This window comes from Ptiloglossa arizonensis, chromosome 3 (assembly GCF_051014685.1).
Source record: "Ptiloglossa arizonensis isolate GNS036 chromosome 3, iyPtiAriz1_principal, whole genome shotgun sequence".
NCBI lineage: Eukaryota > Metazoa > Arthropoda > Insecta > Hymenoptera > Colletidae > Ptiloglossa > Ptiloglossa arizonensis.
In genome coordinates this window covers 4,913,134-4,936,408 of record NC_135050.1, presented here as the reverse complement: position 1 = coordinate 4,936,408, position 23,275 = coordinate 4,913,134, and the positions used below count along the sequence as shown (strand labels likewise).

Here is a 23,275-nt window from a genome sequence, read left to right as displayed (position 1 = left end):
GCCTCGCTAACTCTTAGTGCATATCCGGTGCAGACACTCGGTAAACATTTCAATACAAATATTTGTTAGAATCATATGGTCATTAAACAGTCTTTAAATTTTAAACATATTCATTATGAAACCATCTTTAATTTGTTATTCTACGATATGTACAATTACACAAAGAACTTGCCTTACCTAAATAAAAAGTTGAATGTTTCGAAAACTATTAGTTTATAAACCAATGTTTATTAAAATGTTTTTCATTTTCAGAAATATGAAAGTTTGGAATTTACATCAGTAATTGTCCCGCTGAGACACATGAAACACAATTTTGAAATTAGACCAATCAGTTTTTGAATCCATAGCTGCTGGTTGCTCGAGTCAACGATCGTTTAAACCGTAGAACGAAAATAGTGATGGGAACGATTTGAACAATGTTCGAATCATTCGAGGGGTTACTGTAATTAGTTTCTAAAATTGTCTTTTAGCTGCATACGACAACTACATAATTTATAAAACTTAATAATTCTATCTCTTACGAGAAGAGTTCACGGATAAAAACATTTAAGAAGCACTAATCTAGAACACACTATTACGACTTTAATAACTATTAACTAGTCTGGATAGAATTGAAAGGATTCAGGATATAAATGTGATTAAATGAAAATTCTGAAGGCAGTTTCAGTAATAAGTTTCGCTTGCGTGACCATTCTGATTAGTCACATCTAAACACTATAGTTATTAATTATTATTACGTGTATAAATCCTGTATTAAATGTAAAAATAAAATAAGTTTCTGGAGGCCAGCCCAATGACAAAGTATTTCTTAAAAAGTAAATTACTTACCACTACTTCAGACATACTCTCTAATTTTTTGAATTTAAACAAAACAACGTGTCTTCCACTTCCCGCAATCGCTAATTTTCGACTTTCAGGACAAAGGAAGATGAGTTGTATCGCCAACGGATCTTCTTCCGAGTCTATACTACGCGTTCTACCTTTTTCAAAAAGTTTTGCAGTCTTCAATTTATAAAGAACTTGTAAAGTGCCTGCAGACGCGTCCCAAAATTTTATACTACCGTCAGCATGTCTGCAATCAAAACATTTCTATTATTGAATTTCACTGGTATCTTATAAAAGTATGTATTGTATTTCTATCATCTTAATCGTAGAAACAATAGCGGTTTAAAAAACTTTTCTAATTCTTTTTCAAAAAATTACGTGAGTATTAATATTGTAATACAAATTTTCATTAATATAGATCTAATAATTAGATCCATATACGAAGTGAAGAATCTAGAAAAAAAAGTACAAATTATACGTGTAAAAATAGTGGTCAAAGAACACAATGTAACACATGGTTATTGAAGATCAATAACGACAAAAAACACTTATAAGAGGACAGTTATGTTTATTATTAGAATACATTATATACGGATACTACAGTACATAATGAATATTATTCTTTTAACAAATTAATTTCCTTGTACTATGATAGAAAACATTAAATTCTTTATCTTTTATCATATCTTCATGAGATTGAACAATCAACGGATACAAATTGTTCAAATGACTAATTAATCACATTTTCATCAGGAAAGTCTCATCGATCCATTGTTGTTATATTTATAAAGGTATAATAAAAAATAAAACTTTGGGCCACGTAGCAAAGACACATCGGTGGTTCTTAGGCTTTACGAATATCGGAACGTTTGTAGAAACTATTATTTCAGTAAATCATTATCAAACAAACTTTAACCGCTTTATTGCACATAATGTTGCATATGTCTGTACGCGACCAAGGACTCTATAAATAAAGTATATAAATACTAAAAACGAACATGTCTATATTTAGTTGTATATTTAACGTTCCAATCGTAAATACTTACCCAGTTACAATAATTTCGTTATAACTACTTGAGCTTGAACTCCATTCACCGCCAGATATCGGCCAATCTTTTTCACTGAACCCTGTTTTTTTTTGAGATTTCGATCCAACTGAATAAAAAGCAGGTACTAAATCCGAAGGACAGTCTGCAAAGTACACACAACACGTCACGGGTGACTCATGTATGTCCATTGGATAAGGATTTTCGAAACATGGAAATCCAGGAGTTAACAAATCTATCACAACCAAATCATTTTGTAGTAGAACGACAACAGCATATGGATCCTGATAATCTGTACACATGAAAACAGAATTATTCATTATAATTGCTTGCAATATATTACTAAAATCAGTATTACACACACACACATACAGAGAGAGAGAGAGGATGTTGCACTTCCGAATGTGTGACAAAAAAGGTTTTAAACAAAAATTAATCAGTTTCTAGTTGGCTACAAAATACAATATAGAAAATTCCGAGATTTTTTTAAATGGCACTTTATATTTTTGACTCCGCAGAATTGTTGCGTATGAAAAAACGAATTTAACGACATACTATGGTATAATATATATTATAAACGTTCATAATGAATATTATATTATACATATTAAAGAATTAAATTGAAACTTTATTACGTAAAAAAAAAAAAAAAAACACTTTTTAAGTTAAGTATGTTAAATATGAAAAAGAAAAAGTTTTTTGGCGCAAATCATGATACTACTATTATATTATTATGCTATAATAAATATCTGTCCATGCACATTCACTTACGCACGCACCCACGCACGTTTACATACTATATGTAACATAAAAAAGAAATTTAATAAGTTTTATATACCGCTGGTCCAAGGACTTTCACATAGTGTTATGAAGTCTATCACATTGTGCTCCATTTCTAGTACAGTGGTGGTTTTACCATGTATGACCGTTATACTCGGAGTTCGTCCAGTTGTATCGTAAGCTAAACCACCAGAAAATATAACGTACGCTTCCCTAAAATAACAAGAATAATACAATGTTATTCGAATTTTACATATTTCCAGTTGCAAATAAGCTAGCAATATATGTATGTATATATAATTATCATGGGTAACGTTTGCTTTCAAATTGAAGATATTTTTCAACACTTCCTGGTATAATTCAAGGCTGTAATTTCGAATGTCCTTGGCCACCGATCGAGATGATATTTGGAGAATGCCATGGGGAAGAGAAATGGATCGTAAGTGTAAAATTTGAACTTTGAATATTAATTAGTTTCCGAGATATTAATAATAAAAAAATCTGCAGTATTGTACATTGAATTTTGCTCATATTTGCACGCCTGTGACGGTATGTTTATATAAACACAACACAGCAACTGGTAAGTAGTATAGGCATACGATGAATGATCATGTCCAATATTTAGTCTGTATAGTAAGTTAAATAGTAAGGAGGATATTATTCAATAAATTAACAGTATATAAATGGATACAAGATGTACAATAAACGTATAATATCTATCAAATGTGAATAGTACTTACATTTTTATAAACAATGAATATATTTTCCAGAATAAATAACATACATATATCTACAATAGTTCATTTCGAATTTTGTCCAGCTAGATTAGCAATAGATTGTTAGTTATACTGTGTGGTGGCCTAATCGTGGTGCGTTGCGTTTTATCGCGTAAATTAAAACCTCTATTACGTGAAATCCAAGACTATAGGAAATGCGAAATGCCTAGCATTAGCGGAACTGCTTATTATGCTACGAAATGCAAAACGTCGAACATAGTCGGAATTTTGTACAGTATAATAGATAAACCTTTGTATAATTATGGTATTTCTCTTTCTTTTTGAACCTAACGACGATATATGTACAATAATGACTCGGTATATGATCGTTGCTATTCCCACCAATTCCTTTTTAAAAATTACAGACTTAATAAACAATGAAATTTTAATATTCTTTATCTTATTCTTACGAAAATATTACAGAAATGAAAATCGTATACCAAATAAAATAAAAGAAAGTGAGAAGATTTTAAACGGTCACGATGGATGATGTGTGTTGTGATAAATTGAGACAAATCTCAGAAAAAGTACTCCAGAAATAGCTACAGATATTGTAAAATACTTAAATAAGATCTACCCAGGAAATATTCGTAGAATATTACGAAGAAAATAACAGACAAAAAAATAAGTGACACGAAGAAAGCCGTTGATTAGTGCAAACAACAAAAGCAAAAGTATCGAATTTGCTCTGGAGAAAATTATAGTTTCGAGAAAGTCGAACACAGAATTAAATGTGAAAAATATCACACTTGCTCGTACCGTTAAAAAAAGTGATAATTATGTTATTTTTTAGGCCTACATTGCAGCAAGCGGTGCCGTAAATTATACTTTATTGAGGGGACTATGAAAAAATTAATGCATTTAGACATTTTAAAAAAGAATTCAAAGGAAAGTGCGAAATAATTGGTAACCTTAAATACATTCCATTTCTATCAAGACAATGATCCTAAATATAAATAGGCAATTGTTAAGAAATGATTACTATACAATTGTTCAAAGGTAATTGAAACACCTCTCGGTCGTCAGAGTTAAACGTAACACATAAACAAATGTATTTTGAAATGAAAGTATCTAATCAGTGTTATTAAAAAAAAAAATTAAATATGGAAATAATTTGCATATAGCTATGTACCTCAGAGTGTAAACTAAAATTTCATTTAATTAGATAAATGAGTAACGAATAAATTACAGAGATAAATGTTTCTTCAAGGTATCGTTTATTCACGAGACAAATTAAATGTTTGAAAAACTATACAAGAATTTTTCCTTGTTGATAATATCAATTGTAAGAATATCATGACTAACGTTTCTCCTTAAAAAAGTAACACATTTCAAACAATAAGAATGTAGTTAATTTCATTTTAACTCTTATAAATTTACAAATTTCATTATGCATAAAATCTTTTAGGAAAAGTCAAATTCAATATTTCCCAATTAACTAATCGATCAAAGTAAAAATGGAGTAAGAAAATTAATTATATCTTACCCCGATCTGGAAAGCTTCCACTCGACTTTTTGAATTGGTTTGCACGGTTCTGGTTCACCATCTTTAGTAGTTTTTGCTGCAAAAAATATCTAAATATAATAATGCATACCATGCCATATTCAAGTGAGTTATCTTATGCTATTTAATTTACAATTTTGATAAAACGAGTGTGTATTAAACAATTGTTTATTTAAATATTAAAGAGATTTCAAACTCATGTACGTTTATAAAGATAAAAATTCGTAACTTTTCAATTTTGTTTTTAAAATATAATGGTCCTGCATATAATCTTATTTTATCAAAATAGAGAACTATAAATATTGGTAAAAAGGTATACTACTGATTAAGAATATAGTACTAATTCTTTCATTTCGTGTCTTGAGAAAAAGTATTCATATACTATGCGATACTTTATAATTATAACCAAGTATACACAAATTTGATGATTTAACATAGTTTTCAATTGATATACACATTATTAAAAATTAAATAACTTGTTACGATTATAAGATAGAATTCTTAAACAAATTCAGGAATTGACAGGAAAAAAGTTCAGATTGCAAAATAGAAACGAACTTTTTAATTCATGTGTTAAAAAAAAAGAGTTCAGAACCGTTAGAACAAGTAGTTCTTGCCAAGAGGAAAAATTAATAATCTGAGAATTATAAACAATCTTCTATTTTGAATGAAACGTGAAACATACTCGTTTCCGATAGTTAATCGTGATATAAAAACATCGGATTACTTTACTGCTTCTTCCGTTGACATTTACAGAGGTAAACACTTTCTACACTAAACGTTATCTACTTCCGCACAAGTTTCGCAACAAAGGATTATGTTACTATGACACTTCGAATGGGCTTGGCATATATGTTAACTCTTCAGATTGTTGAGACGAAGAACTCCCATCTTCGTTATCAAATTCTATTGGATCATAAATTTTCTTTCTGAAGTGGTCGATAACAACCTCGTCATTAATGGAAATATTGTTAAAAAGCGATTCTCAAATTTGAGATGTTTCTTTGATTCAATAGCCAATTCTACAAGAAGTAGCTGCTCGAGATGTATAAAAAGGTTTTTTTTTTTTTTTTTTTTTTTTTCAATAATCTCACCATCTTGGAAGAGGGTAAAACAAGCAACAATTTAATAACGTTTTTGATTGAAATGAAAACAAAAATGTAAAAATGAAAATTAAAGCTCTTCGATCGAACTAGTCTATAAATGTGCCAATATATATTACATTCTAACGAGAGAATAGTAACACTAAAATTTGTTATTCACTATCAATTTCTAGCTGGACGATACAAGAATATAATCAAGTGTACTTTATTTAAAGGTAACTGTGCAGTAAAAAGAGACAATGTTATCTTCGAAACATTAACCGCGCTCTGTTTAAAAATTGTGGTCAGTTTATAAACGTTTAGACTGTCTTACTGGTTAAGATACGAAGAAAACAGTATTCGTTCGTTGCAATCATTGTACTAATTATTATTGCTTTGATTACTTTCTTAAACCTCCTGATCCACAGAATTATCATAAACGTAATCAATAATTACTTACTATTATGATTTAATTGGTATTATCATTTATTATTATTAATTTGTTCTAATTATTACCTACCATTAATTTATTATCATTCGTTTATAATAATTCATTTTTATATAATAAAGGTAATTAATTTTTAACAGACAGTTTGTTATTCTCTTTTCATCACATTTCTTCTTTCTTTCCTTCCACCTTCGTGAATCTCTCGAGCCAGCTTTTGGTAGTATTTTAATTTGCAAATTCGTGATCTTTGTGTTACATATTTTCGATGTCTATAACAAAATCTGTGCGATGTTATCATCAGTTAAATAGTGTTACTTGTCAGCGTTCGACAATATTTGAATCGAAATTTATATGAAAGATGAATTGGACGTTGTGAATCATTCCTATGGCCATCGTGATTACCTAATTTAACTTTTCTTAGTTTTCATCTATGAAGATTTCTTAGAAGTACAATGTAGATACTCTTCACCGATAAATAATATAAGTGAACTACACGAGCGATTAGAAAATGTCTGTCAAATAATGGAAACGAGTCAGAGGTTTTTTTAAAAAGTTTGAAATTCTTTTATACGAAGGTACAAAGAGTATATAAAAATAGTGGAAAATCTTCTGTATACATCAATAGAAGAAATAATAAGGTGATTTGGTGTTTTTATATTACGATTGACTAGCAGAAGCGAATAAGTCGTTTACTTCAAACGAAACAGGAAATTGTTTATAATTCCGAGAATATTAATTTTCCAACTCATATTTATTACATTTTTCCTTCATTAGAAAAATACTATCTACCCTGAAAATCGCAAAGCCCCTTTTTTAACACTCCCTATTTGCTTGAGGAATGTTCCTAAAAAAAGATTTTGCATTTTCGTTAACACCACGTATATCATATAAAAGCTACGTTAGTATCTAATAGTATTCTGTATACATATTGTCGATGTTTTATATGGAGTTGAATCAATGTTTTTTTCGTACACTGTACAATGGTGGACATTGGTTTAGTCTTTGCTATGTTCTTACTTCAAATAGTATACTATGTATTATTTTCATAATCCAGCCCAAAGGGTTAACTTAAGAAAAATTCTATAATAAAATTTCAATTATCTGAACATTGTTTTACTGAGTGTTTGGTTATTCGGATAATAAAAATGCCATTTATTCGCATTTACGTAATTCAATCTTTGATTATCCAAACAGTGTCATCTAGAGGAGCAAACATTGTATATAATTATCGATTCATATGTTCATGTTTCTATTCTTCGTTAATTATTAATTAATTAATTATTCATTTTCTTTTAAAGTCTTCTCTGCTTCGTTTCTTATCATAGAATGTTCTATAATAAATTATTTTCCTTCGCACAAAAATGTAATCATTTAAACATTGTATATTCCAAATATGAACTGCAAATGATTGAGATTGAACTGTAATGCAAAGCTCTATATTAGTATACTAATTGAGTAAATCGTAAACATACCGTGAACGAAATTATCAATAATGTTTAATTATTAATTTCCGCAAACTGTTGTTTCAACTATTGTTATGACATTTATTGAAAACTTTGTAGACGAAGTGAAAAATGTGACATTACCAAACACTGTTGTAAATACGTATTAAAAAATGATTTTTTTACCGTGGGGGTGCGTAATATTTGTTGCTTTCAATTGACGCACCGTCCATGTTGACAGAGAACCATCAGTGTGACTACACATAAATTGTTTACCCTCATGATGCCACGTTATCGATTTTAATGGTACGTCACTTTGGCATCTGTAATCTGCGTTTTTCGTTTTTAAATCCCAAAAAACTATTTGACCCGATTCGTATCCTATCAGCATCTGAAAACAGAATTCAAAAATATGAAGGTCAAATATCTTAATCGGTACGGTATTTGTTTCCTAAATATCTATACTAAGGAAAAAATTACACATGAATGTCTGTAATAAAATGTTACCTCGCAATACATTTCTATATTTTATTGTAAAATTATAATACAAGTTACGTACACACAACAATAACAAGTATGAAAATGTGGTGCAGAGTGGTTCTTACAATTTTTAAAGGTCTATTTTAAGTGATACTGATCGATCATTTATTTGAAACACTTATGTAATTATGAATCGTAATATGAAAGATAAATGAATTTCCAATAAACTGAGGACTTCCAGGGAACTTACTAGAACGTGTATGTTTGTTATTAACATGCATAACAATGACTTGAAGAAATGAAATATCGAAAAAATTGTAGTGACAAGTTTTACAAGAAATACTGAATATGTAGATGATCTTTTATGCATGATCTGATTTCATTTTTGAAAAAAGTGTAATCGATACTTTATCAACTTTTACGTTATGTGCATAGTAACCGTTATGAATGTATAAATTTCTATACAATAACAGAAGATTGAAGGGACAATTGTATTTCACCGTATAATGCATCGTACAATACTAATTTCTGCTTGTAAAGAATCCAATATTAGTTAATAATAATAAATATATCAGTATCAAATTGTGCAGATTGCTGAATACAAAAATTAATCTCAAGTATTTTCCAATTTCCAAGAAGTTTACCGAAATTAAACACCAAATTTCAGCTAAGAAAAGTAAAATGATGCATTATTTCCAACATTGAAGTATACAATACTCAGACACACTATATGCGAGTATCAACATAAATGACAGGACGTGCCAATACTACATTATATGCGGGTGCATCCCGGTAAACACATATGCAAGATGTATGACAAGAAATTGAAAATATAGGGTGTTTTAGAATAGAATGTCTTTTTTATTTTGCTAAATAATACGGAAACTATTGTTCCAGGAAAAGCGGAGGCTCCAGCATTCAATCGAGTGATTACTGAAATTTTAATTAGGTAATAATATAGATATTTATTCAAGAACAGTATGTTCTTTGCGTGTCTGCTGTTTATCAAGTTTACAAGATTCTTAAAACTAATCAATCCTCAAGTGTGAATATAATTAAACAGTGAATAAGAGAATTTGAAACTACTACATTTTGTCAGTCGAAGGATAATTTTTAAAATGGAATCGAAACAGTCGATGGTTAGTTTTTTACAACGTCAGAGATAGCTTGGAAAAATATCAGTGAGGAATGCCATCTTGATGATATAATCTTTCAGAAATAATTTCCCATGAATCAATATTTACTGTACTCTGTGTATTAGAAATAAATATTTAAAACATTAACACGAACAAAATTATATCCTTTCAAAATTTACATTTCATTCTGAAACACGCTATATAAATGGCACCGGCCCATTTTTATACGATACTTTCATATCAGTCTAAATAAAGCTTTTATTTTGATTCTATCAGCAAATTGGATACAGATATGGTAAAGAATAATGCCTGTTTTCTTAATCACACACTCTTTGACAATTTAATTTTTACCTCTTAGAAAACAGTCTCTATAAATAATTCGAGAGATCGAGATATAATGAAGTATTAAACCTTTTATTTTAAAATCGTTGTTTGTGTATACTATAATAAATTTGACATATGAATTTTTTCTCTGATAACAAATAGAAGTATTCATTTTATAATTACAAACAAACTTTGATTTTCAACTATCGTGTATCAATCACACATTTATGATCGATACATTATGGGATTTATATACAAATAAGTATTTATAAAAAATTAATTATGTTTAGTAATATTAAAATTAAATGTGCTAGAAAATTTATCTTCACTTTATTATATTATATTTTATTGTTATTGTAAAGAATATATATAAATAAGTGTATGTGTAAGCATAAAAAGTATGTTATATATATAAAAGCATGTTATATATAACATACTTTATATATATATATATATATATATATATATATATATATATATATATATAACATGCTTTTATATATATAACATACTTTTTATGCTAACTTAAAATTAAAATAATTTATTACACCATTGTATGTAAATATTTGTTAAACAACAAAGAATGCTAAATTTTAAACATCGGTAATAATAATTAAACACATTTACGGTTACTTCATATGTCAAAATTTTTACTTGTATAAATGATATTTTCCTCAGAATATGATTTTAATAATTCAATTCTTCCTAAAAGTAACCGATTCAAATTTTACAGAAATCCTCGATCTGTTCAATTCACAAAAAAAAATAAATACCTTCGACTTTTCTTACAATATTGTTTCATATTTATGTTCCTTAATATAGTAATATTTAATATGTGTGCGTGTACAATGAAACATTATTCATTGCAATATACTGAAGAAACTGCAATTTCCAATCTAACAGTAAATAAACAAAATGCATTAACTGTATCAGAGACCTAAGGTCGACTGATTTTTATTGCATTTGCACCCTCAATTCTGATACAACATTCGGTATATGTATATATGTATAAATGCGTATACCGTACACCAATACAATTATATTAATGATATATTTGTGTGAAATGTATTAAAAGATGAGTGATTATGATTGCAAGATATATTTTCATGAATTTTCTAATAAATATCGAGACTAATACAACATCGCTATTTATTAAATCGATATAAATGTAATATGACTTAGAAAAACAAAGAAAGAGAACGAAACAGAAGATGCACTAAATATACAAGACATAACGTTATTTGTAAATTTACGAATACAATTATAACACCCAATAAAGCCACCCACGCATTAAAAAGAAAAAACAAGAAAAAGAAGCTTTTGTTCATTCACCAATTGTCAGAAGTATTTACGAGTTATCTTTTATGTTAGACTACAAGACCGATACCGTGATAAATAATCCTGTACGTAACAAATTAATATTTTTCTATTATCAAATTAAATTAAAAATTAGTAAAATTAATTAATTAATTTTAGAAATTAATTTTACCAAAATAATGTAAAATTTGTACATTATTAATCGAATAGTAAATACCTTTTTTAGATGGCATACATAGTTTTTAAATTAAATAATTCTATTATTTTTTAACCGCGTAAAAAATGTGTTTATGTATAGTAATAAACCAAATGATGCGATTTTGTTATAAAGAAATAACTCCATGAAATTCTTTTGTACGACTATAATAACATGCACACATGCACACACACAACATGCAAGCACACACTTCTGATTCTTGTTACAATATAAATACGTTAAGAAATATTAATAAAACATCTTAAAATGAACGTTGAAAATATCCTAACATATCATGATTTTATTTCATTATGTCGACAGAATTTTCAAGAATTAAAGATATGACGTCATGGAAAGGATGGAGAATAATGCAAAATAAAATGTACTCAAAAACACGCGTACCTTGCTCAAATCTAAAGGGTTATCACTCAAGTGTACTACAGCACCAGGATGGGTCTTTCTAGATCTGAAAAATATATATACATATATAATATCTGTGTGTGTGTGTATGTCCTTGGTGTGATGAGTGACTATGATTATTGTGTTTGTGTACGTATATCTATATAGATATACATATAAAAATATTTGCGTTTATGTTTTAAGATAATATTATTTTATACTCTTCACTTTACGTTAATCAATTTTTATCCAAACAACAGAGTTCTATTATGAATTATCTTTGTCATGCGATATTCGCATATTCTTTCTGAAACCGTTCACGTTTAGCAATTCTCTATTTTATTTAGCCATCATTACGTTTTCGTATGTGTAGTGTCCTACAATGAGTGAGAGAAGAAAGAAGAAGTGATTCTATATCCAAAATTAAATCGAAAACGTACAATATAATTTTTTGAACAAGGTTTCGTTCTCGAAATAACTGATTTTAAAAATTCGTCGAATACACTAAATTTCGTCTATATTAAGTTTCGATTTTACATATCTATCAGTAAACAAATCTATCTATGTTTGTATACGTGAACATTTATAAATCTGGTCAAGACTTTGTCGATGTTCTTATATACAAACACAAACAGTTTATTTACAGTTAGATTTGTAACTTTATAAAAACAAGTTCTGATAGAAAACAAAATTTATCCTACGCTTTAAATATTTATTTTAACATATAGAATCACCCTATTTTCAATTGTAACACTCATTGTGGCGCAGCTAGTACATGGAAACAGTATCAATGCTAAATGTATACTTCAACAAGAAATTAAAACAAAAGCACTAAATACAATGAAAGCTGTGCTTGTGCGTCACGCATTATTAGACGTAGTGTAAGTGTCACCCTAAAAAAATTGTGAATTTAACATTGTGGAAAAGGAAACAAACGAACCAGAGGATCCCGGACTTTCAACAGCATTGTATTCATACCCATCAAGGCCATATTCATTTAATTCAGAAGTAAAATCATGAGCAGAATAAATGAGTAAGATTCAGACATATTGACATATTAAAGTATACTAAATATATTACTTACTGTAAGAGAATTATAAAATATATTAGTTGTAAGATTTAGTATTAATGAATTTATTCCTTAAAATATTCTGAAATGTAAATTACATTATTTGCTTATCGGAAAAAATGAGTTTATAAATTTTAATAAATCCTTTCATACAATACGAAATTTGGAACCAATCTTTTGGAAAACACTCTTATACCTATTGTTTACTACAACAGTTCCATTATAAGTATCATTATTTTTATTACCAAATCTCTTCTAACAATTTCAACAAGAAATCATTCTTTAATAATGTACTAGTATATAAACCATGCGTTTGTTGTATGTTATGTCTTATTGTCTGTTATAGAACATTTTAGTAATATCTTTATAGGTAAATAATACATAATATCTTTAAAAAGAACCCTGTAACACGACGAATAACATTAATTATTATAGAATCTATAATTAAAATATGAGAACATTCTAATAAAAAGAAGTGTGCCGAGTAAAAGAATCGTACCTGCAAAACTAGTTATGCGAAACTAGTACAAGACTAAATCCGCAAAATACTAAATTGCAATACTAATTCTTATTTCTAATAATTAAGACGCACTATTAGTTTACTAAATTTTTAAAGTTCAATATGTTTTCAAATACCAGGCATGGACACAAACTTTCAGGCATATTTGCTTTAGATTCACACATTATTTTAATCGTGTAGGATTAAAATTTTTCGATATTTCTTTGACGTTATATATAGGAGTTGCTTTCATAGGAAGGACATTATTTACCATCCTTCTTGGATCATCAAGAACCTATACGAAAGTTTTCAGCAGCTATTATTTAATTTAACATCCCTGCACTGCAGGGAACATGCTACAAGCGGGAGACTATATTCTAGGCTCTGCACCCACACATGCTACAGGCAATCTCTTTTCAGATACGGCACTGTCCTCGCGTAATCGCAACTTATGTCTTTCGTATTGTCGCGTAACCATCTCTGCCAATTCAACTGTATCTCTGAGAGTGGAACTCAGATATATAGTTCTGAGGGATACCATAAAGAAAAAGAACTGCTTCTCGAGACTGCCTGTGGATTACGTCACGACAGTGTAAACACAGCCAAGCTAGTAGTTCGGCTTCTGGTGACGTCAGTGCACGTCTGGTCTAGTAGGTCAAAGCTGCTGCAGGGATGACTAAAGATGTATTAGTAGCACGTTTGTGAGACAAGACGGTAGAGTGACTAATAGATGACACTTTATTTAGATCTTGATTAGCCTCGAGTGATACGAAGGTAGTCCTCGTTAAAAGTTTTAACGAACAGGGCCAGCAATATTTTTAAAACTAAATATCTGAGCTCCACACTCTGCAATTGAGGGGGATACGACATTCCAAATGCATACTCTTCTGTTTTGCAGAAATTTCTGTAGTACGCGCGCGAAGAAATTGCGTCTGGAGTTATGAGGAGTTCTGTTCGTTTAGAGGACAATTCTTCAAGCGCATTCGGAACAAATTTACATACACTCTAACCGTGTCAGAAGGCCCTGCATAACACCAAATGTAATCATCTCGTGCAAGTACTACAGTTGTCACGCAGTTGAAACGCTGGATAGCATTACTACAACAACGCGACATAGACGCAACAGGATTGAGAATACGACTAAGATTAATATACGTAGTTCCTAAAGGATTATATTTTCGTATTTTATGTACTGTACAGTTATAAAATATATATTCATCTTTTTGTAATAATTAAAGGGACACATTAGGCCCCAGAGAGGCATCTCTACTTCTGCGATGTACTTCCTGTCCTCCTTCCTTGTTCCGTCTTTGTTTCTCAATTTCTCTGACCGTATGTTTCCTTAGGGAAAAATAGCACGAACCAGCAGGTCCCTTGTTTATTTTTACAAAATGGTGGATGGACTGTTTCACCGGCGTGGAAAGTATTGGCAATTGCTGATACGTTATTATGACATCGACACCACCATACCACGAAAGATAACGGAAACCTACCGCAACGCTGAAAGAGAGGATGTAAAATAGATAAACGAGTAGAATCTTTGCCAACCCGAAGGTGTTCTTGCAATTTACTTGATCATGTTTTCAGTCCTTGAAGGACGCGGGTTTCAACTGGTCGATTTGAATCGTAAACATCTTGTTCCATCGTCAAACAATAAATTTGAATGAGTTCTTGCAGGACGTTCCGAGTAATTTCCTTCTTGCATCATATTCTAATCACACGTGTGAACACGAGTTTTTAAACTTGAATAATGTGTTCTATGGTGCACCGTCGGGCAAAGTTGTTGCGTTTACTTACGGAAATGATAGAGGCTCGAGCACGCCAAGGTCAATGTAGATAAATACTACTCTATCTATTATATATTGCGATTCTCAAACACAGCAACACCGTATCCAGGGTTTTTATGTTTTAATATAAAATTCGTGCAAATTAATTGATCAAAAAATTGAAACTGAATTTTTCAATCCTTCCAGCATTTCTTTTTCACAAATGTGAGAAAACTGCCTATTTTTTTAGCACGGTCAATGCTGCTTTGAAGGTGCAAAGCCACTCTTCGATGATGTCGTTTGTTTATGGGTGCACCTACTCCACCTATGTGTGGAGTCATCGATATGACATTTCACGAGAATTAGCTCATTTAGCATAACATAGTCTTTCCCAACTCGGTCATTATTGTAAGCATCTCAATAATGGTTGGTTCTCAACCGAACCAAACGATGCGATTGTCATTGTGTTCAGAATGTTTCATTCTGCACTCTGGTAGCATGCACATACAAAATCCATTACAGAGAAAATGTTAATGCTATTTAGTTTATTGATGATATCGTGATTGCGGTAGCGGAAACCTATCCGTCATTGTAGCGTTTGCCGTTGAGGATGTTGGTTATTCGCTAACAACTTATTTTTAGACGTAAAGTGGCTTTTCAACGGCTGCTAGGTTCTTTGGTCCAGCCATCTTTTGAGGACAACCACCAGCGTGAGTCCTCTGGTAACATATGGTACTAGATGTTACATTTTATGTGCATGGTGTTGAATCTGGACGATGTCATTTTTGGAAACTCCACAAATATGTCACGATAGACGTTACCTCGTGTGACATATCAAACACTCGATGCAGTGAAATCTAGTTTTCTTACCAAGGATCCTGCTGCAGAGATTCCTTGGTTTTACAACCAGTTTCCTGTGTTTGAGGAAGTCTATGCTCATCGTGGGGCGTTGTAAACTGACCAAACAGAACTCTCAACAACATTCGCGTCCAAGCTTTAGATTGACAGTATGGGTAATACGCTCTATGTCTTAGTGGATGTGTCGTTGGTAACGTATAAGGATTACGTGATCCTTCGGAGAGGTTTACAGTGTATCAAAACGATCTAAGCAAAACGGAGATTTTAACATCCGTGTCTATTAGATAGCAGAAATCGATTCTAGAGTCCATCATGTGTTGATGGTTGGTTGATTGGTCGTCGTCCACTGTCATCACTAAGGATGTCGTTTCCCGACCTCGGTGCGAGCAGCAGTTGACATCCTCACACAATGAACCAAAGACTCATTGAGACTTTTAGATTAATGGCAGTTGCACTCTCCTCCCCAATGTCAATGAAAGTGTCCAGATCATCGTCATCAGAGCATTCGTTCGATTCGTTGGAAAGCATTTCGTAGTGTCGTCGGGTTTACTTCAGTTGATGTTCACTTGCGAATAACATTTTTTCGAGCGAATTTACTTAGTCGGGGTTACCAATATCGCGAGGTCCTATAGACAGCACGGAGGCAAATGGAGAAACATGGTTAATAAATGACATACCGCATAACTATAAATGACAATTCCGTTTTGCATAACAAATGAAAAACCACGGATTACATGATAATGATTGGCGGACTTGATCATAAAGACCGTTCGAAATACTGCAGATAAGCTGCATGTCATTTCTGCTAAAAGAGTCGCCCACGTCAATTCCTCGCACAGCAGTTTCAGCAGTACAACTGGAAACTTGTCCGAAGTACATCAATACAATAAGATGAAAAAATATTGACCTTCAAAGTCATTAATGGGCAAACCTACGCAGCTTTTGTCACTGTCTCCGTCGTCTCCGCGCCTCTTTCTCTCACTCTTCGTTCGAACACTATAACGATAAAGAGCGTAAACCGGTATACATGTCGCTTCCATCCATAAAGATGGATGAATAAATGACCTAACTTTACCAATTAACACATGGTGATTGTTCAGTTCGCAAGAAACTTTCAACGAAGCCTGGCAGAGAGATCTCCAGAGACTTAAACCTTCATTTACCTACTTTCAGCGACAAATACCCGAAAGTAACAAAGTTCACCTGCGAGTTGAATTTCATCGTCTGACGAAAACGTTATGTCTGCAAATTTCTTTCTTTAGAAAGCTTACCATTTGTAAATATGATAATGGTGTTTATTAATTTTCTAACATAAAAATAATTCATTTCGTGCATCGAAACGTATTACGTATTAGGAGATTGAATAGTAACGTCAAAAGTTATAGATGTATTCTATACTTTAGAATCAAGAGATCTCCCAAATCCGAATGGGTAGCGAAGTTATAATTATTAAAACTAAATTTTCGAACACCACTATTCAATTATTGTATACAGTATATCTATAGTGTATGCAGTTTGAAATACAAAAATCTTGTTTCTATAAGATCATTTTTTGTAGCTGAAGGTGTAAAAGAGACATAAAGTCAATTTAGTCAAATCAGATATCAGGTCAACTTAATTTGTTGAACGAAATACTATAGAGGCGTGCTTCGCTTTACGACGATCAGCACTTATGACATTATTCAATTATACCCTATGCTTCTTTCTAGCGACATGTGATCCGCACGCGCGACATATCAACAAGAATCAACCAATGCACGTGTTATAAATCAATGGGAATGATAAGGAAAATATGATAATAAAACTTGAACACGATCTATTTACTTTCACAGTAAACTCTTCTTTATTTTATCGATAATAGACTCGTACATCTCTTCTCTTTCATTTTAAAATCCTTAATAACTACTTAACAACAATTTGTTTTCCCAACCAGGCATTATACGTTCAACCTTCCTACTAGAGATCCTTATTTAACGTATACTTAAATACACGTGTACGCGTCTAATTATCAACTCCGAACTTTAAACCGTGTAATTTTTAATACATGAGCACTCGTGTATTTCTATATTACACGTGTATCTTGTATTACGCATAACATATTTACATACTTACACTTGGCGCGCTTATGCCAATTGATTAATCGGAACATAAATATACTAAAATGTGTGTGTACACACCCGTATACACACTTAAATATCGACGTATATGTGCATTTATAATCCGTGTACACGAGTATTAAAAATACAGATATTTAATATCTTAATAGGCGATACACGAGCACCGTGTACATCTATAGTCTATTACAGACTACTATAACCTTCAATGAAGCCGAATTTATGACACGGATGTGTATTACCCATTATTTTTGAGATTAATAAATATAGATACATTTTTAAAGATTTATTCCTTTACAATCGGGCGATGATCAAAATGCAATAAGAGTTTTCCAGACTGTGCCTTCTTTTGCTGAATAGTTCTTGATCTGACATTATTTCACTGTTTTTATGGTTAAATTTTTTATAAACTCCTGGTAAAGTAATGTTTTATTCTTGCTTCAATTCTTGCTTCAAGCTATTCGGGTTTTGAACGGAGTAGATTTCTTCAACATCTTTGTAAGGTTTTATAATAATATATTAATATAATAAATATATTAGTATATTTATGCTCAAAAAAATGAGGATATTAATTCGTCGACCAGTTTGTCACTTCATGTTGGAAGCTTCCTCGAAAGACGAAAATGTTTTTCGACTTGATTTTACCGTCTTTGATGTGTCGTTTATATCATCTAAAGTCATTGTGAATAATAACACGATAATGGATTAAAATTTCAGTTCTTATATCTTTTTTAATACAACACAGATCTCGTTCATCAACACTTTTACAACCAAAAGTACAAGTAGAATATGTTTTAGCTGTACTTCTTATTGAAAGACGTATAAACATTGATGGTCCTGCATTGTCACTGTCACTGTCTATCACATTGGTATTGTTGCTCTCTGGAACGGGATTTTCAAATAAAATATCGATGAAACACACCTGCGACACATGATTATATTATCTTTCATTTTCTTTTCTTTTCTTTTTTTTTTTTTTGATTTTTTACTTAAAGAAATGCCACACTTGTTACAATCATTTGAGTTTATTGCGATTTATTTTGCGAAGTACGACCGAAATACACGTTAGAAAATTCGAAACGATACTGATATTCAGAACTAACTTTGCCAGTTAGACGACGTGTGCAACTCTCCGTTTGATTTGGCGTCATAATTGCATCAAATCCAAATAGTATCAGATGCATTGAAAACAGTGTTCTCTACAACCTATGGTCATTATAGATTCAAAAAATGTCTTTCAGTCTTCACTATGCCCTGGCCACATTTAAACGACTAATGAATAGTGTTTCATCTGGTCTCCAAGGTGCAAAACTATTCGTATATCTAAACAATATACGAGATAGTCAGAAGAATACACGGTGAAATTTAATTAACATTACAACTACTAACAGATTTTGGAATATTAAGATATATCTCGTATGCATCCAAGAAAAAGAAACCATTGACGAAGAAAAAGAGGAATTTATAAAATTGATCACATATGTAGAATAGAAAAGTAATAATCGTAACGTCTTCAGAAAACATACTATAGAATTTAAAGTAAATTTCATTGTGAAAACAATTGGAATTAGCCATTTTGACTGGTTGATAAATCTAGTGTTAAAACTACAGTCCGATAATGAAAACAATCCATCGACATTTTCGAATTTTTCTGGCACTAAGTGGTGACATTATGCCACATAATCGATGAAAGTAGAGTGAAACCAGACCTTAAAGAAATAGATACGGTGCAAAACTTCTCGAGACCCAAAAATGCAGGAAATATAAAATAATACCGAAGGCTACTGGAGATAATTTATACCAAACTTTTTTTAATCAGCAATATCTTTGACGAACCTGCTAAAACCACATACATTTCAAAAGAAGCTTAAGAAACTTCCTTCTAAATATTCAAGAAAACAGTTATCAGTGAATACAATTCTACAATATTCATATTTCGATAAACCCTTCAACTCGATCATCAGTCACTGGTCTGGTTAAGTTCAATTGAGAACTATCATGAATTTCAGACTGGAAACTTAAATTATCGGATTGTGAGTATGAAATTTGCTATTGGTACTTAGTTATACTAAGTAAATCTAATACAAACGTGAAAATGTTATTAAGAATTTCCTCTGAAACTTGTCTCGTCATCGAAAAAAAATTAGACAAGTATACAGGAAAATTATTGCCTTACGAACAAACTTTATATTCACAGACCCTGGAAAACCGTCAAAAAGAAAACCATCCCGATAACCGCATAAAATTAGCGACGAAGAAAAAACGAATTGCTCAAGACGTAAAATTGTGTGATTAAACGGTACCAACAACCTGTTACAAAGGTTACTCCATTAACTGAATCAGAGAAATCGACAATGTAACAAAATCACTGAAACGAAAGAATCGTACCCAGTTCATGAATTTGCAACCTTGGTGAGATTTCTTTCTTCCCTTAAACATTTGTTTGGAAAACGACCCACTGAATACACCAAGAATGTCACATACAAACATCCTCAGAAATTTCGACTGAATTATTTAATAGGAATTTCTGTTGAATTATTTGACAGTTTAGAAACTCCCAGCTGGAAAAAGTCTCAGAGATCCACAAGATGGAAAGTGAGGACGAAGATAAAGAAGTTATTGTGCAAGAAGGTATAAAAAAGATTTAGCTGTCATTAAATAGATAGATGACCTGGAAGTATTGGAAAATGTTTCTAAAATATTTATTTTGTTGGTTTCCGCTAGCTAAACAGGAGATCGATGCTTTGAATCCTTACATTAAATGCAAGACTGTTCAAGTGTCGTTATTGCAACTAAATTTCCGAGTATTCATGGTATTTTCTGCACACGTACAATATTTATTTTAAAATTGAGTAGCCAGATTTAGTAGTACGACCAAGCAGGGTTCAACGAGTCGAAAACCACGTTTAACATTGACACATGTTATTGGGGTCTCGCTAATTTATAACCTTTCACGAAATGCAATGACGTAATATTATATCTTGTTGAACTTGTTTCAACAAACACTATCGCGATGTGATTAAAAAATATAGCATTCCGTTTAAGAGTTTCTTTTGAAATGGTCTCCAAACTCCGCATTTAAACTCAAAAACCAATAAGTTATCTTATTTCATAAAAGAACTTTAGAAAAAGTAATTGCGCTTCCATCTTCCTCGCATCATACTAAATACTACTGGAAAGAGTGTTCTTATAGTAATATACGATTGTTTTCTTGTCGCACACGCAGAGGACAAATATCATGCCAAGTATTTAAACAGACTCTTTATATAAAATGAAAAGTGAAAAAAAAAATACCTAGATACTACCAAGCGAGGATTAAACGTATTTAGGGTCTTACATCGCTGAGTTTTTTCTTATACTTATCCTGTTAAAGGTTTTCTATCTATGGTTCACTGAAATTTGCTACAAAATGGTAAGCTCATTCTAAAATAAAATTGCAATAATTCGTATCTTTAAAAAGGTCCACACATTCTAGTATGGCGTGCTTATGACTTTACATTTCATTCTTTAATTCAAATCCACTCGTCTTTTTGTACATTCTTTTCAATGGTATTTCAGGCAGCCATAGCTGCATTATTATAATATACTTTCTTATTCACTGCTGTATACTATGGATATATTCATGTTTCTCAGAGATATATTAATATATATATATTTATATATATAAATTTCTTGAAACTTTGTACCATGACCTAAAATACTTTTTACGTAAATAAATTAAACGATATAATTTCAAACGACGTGACTGTAGTATTTTTAAATTTCTACTATCTCGTTACATATATATTCCATTTATCAATAATAGGATATTTCATTAATAATAATCAACATTCGACTTTCGCTGAAGAATAGACACAGTAAGAGAAATGATGCAGAACGTTTTATCGAGGGACAAACGCGAAGTTTTAACGAGGGATTATTATATAAACTAGAAAATAGTAACTAAATATACAGATGAAACGTAAGCACTGTTTACATAGTTATAAATTTAAACCTGTTATCAACGTTTCTTATAAGATTTCGTACAAATATATTAAAAATGAGAAAGTAAATTTTTTATACGAATTTGCGCAAATTATTTAAATTATTTTTAACGTATCCTCAAAATATTGAATCATATTATAAGTAATTCAGTTTTTTCTAGAACCGTGCAATAAATAACAATAAAACTGCATGCGTTGTACGCACCTACCCATTTAGTTTACGTACTAGCGTAAGTAGAAATTTTCCTTTAATATTATTCTAGAATCTGACAAGTGCAGGAAATTTTTTGTCAATATCAAGAGTTTAAAATAAAAGTGATGGAAGAATATATTCGGCAAGTACGAGTTGACGAAGTGATATACTATAAGTGTGGAAGAAGTATAAAAAAGTGCTAAAGCTGGTGAAAAAATTTTGATTAAGAAATTATAATCTTGAAGACAAGCGTCCTATGGGAAAATATATCGAGCCAGATAAAAAAAGTTTACGCGCTAGTTATAACGAAAGGATAAAGCTGATAACCACTTTCTCGACGAGCAATTTGAAAAAATGTTCATATAGTGAATTGACGTTGAAAATAATTCGACACGTGTCCAAGCATTTGTGCCAGTGGACCACAGTATTCAAAATTTGAGCGTTCGAAATCAAGTTAAGTCAAGTCAATTCTTTTAAATGCAATGACATACTTTTTTCTACTATAGCGACACTTCTCACACTCACCACCAGAGGGAAACCAACTGCTGACCGTTTTCCGCAAGTTTCCGTACCAGCTCCGATTGATATATAGTAGTTTTGTCGTTCGATAAAACTTATTGAACAACCTAGTATTATACTGTTCAATAAGTTTTATTGAACGACAATACTTATTGAACAACCTAGCACTGTTCAATAAGTTTTATCGAACGACAAAACTTATTGAGCAACCTAGTATTATACTGTTCAATAAGTTTTATTGAACGACAAAACTTATTAAACAACCTAGCACTGTTCAATAAGTTTTATCGAACGACAAAACTTATTGAACAACCTAGTATACGATCTTTACCGATCTCCCAATATTTCGATGTATAAGGCAAGGCCTGCTGGTATACCTTCTTATTGATAAGTCCACTAACAGGTTCGGGATGAAATGCTCTTCCCTTCCTTTCCTTTCTCCCTTATTTCACTTGCTTCTTTTCCTTTGTCAACACCCTTTAGAAGCCGCAATACATACGATAGTATATATTAAGAAAA

At 31.1% G+C, this 23,275-nt stretch overlaps 1 protein-coding gene and 1 long non-coding RNA gene across 18 annotated transcripts in view; both read right to left on the bottom strand.

The window, feature by feature from the left end:
• Nucleotides 1–23,275, bottom strand: part of Tomosyn (syntaxin-binding protein tomosyn) — a 170,650-nt gene that overhangs the window by 61,710 nt on the left and 85,665 nt on the right. For all 17 annotated transcript variants that reach the window (XM_076305992.1, XM_076305995.1, XM_076305980.1 and 14 more), the window contains 6 exons: nt 11,759–11,822; nt 8,090–8,294; nt 4,914–4,989; nt 2,710–2,864; nt 1,872–2,163; nt 829–1,072 (listed from right to left, as the gene is read on the bottom strand). In XM_076305992.1, the coding sequence (XP_076162107.1) occupies nt 829–1,072; nt 1,872–2,163; nt 2,710–2,864; nt 4,914–4,989; nt 8,090–8,294; nt 11,759–11,822 (1,036 nt within the window). The remainder of the gene's footprint in view (nt 1–828; nt 1,073–1,871; nt 2,164–2,709; nt 2,865–4,913; nt 4,990–8,089; nt 8,295–11,758; nt 11,823–23,275) is intronic.
• LOC143144866 (uncharacterized) lies at nt 14,488–15,092 on the bottom strand. The gene is made up of 2 exons (XR_012991548.1): nt 14,895–15,092; nt 14,488–14,823 (listed from the first exon to the last, which is right to left on the bottom strand). It is a non-coding gene; the product is annotated as an uncharacterized LOC143144866 (long non-coding RNA).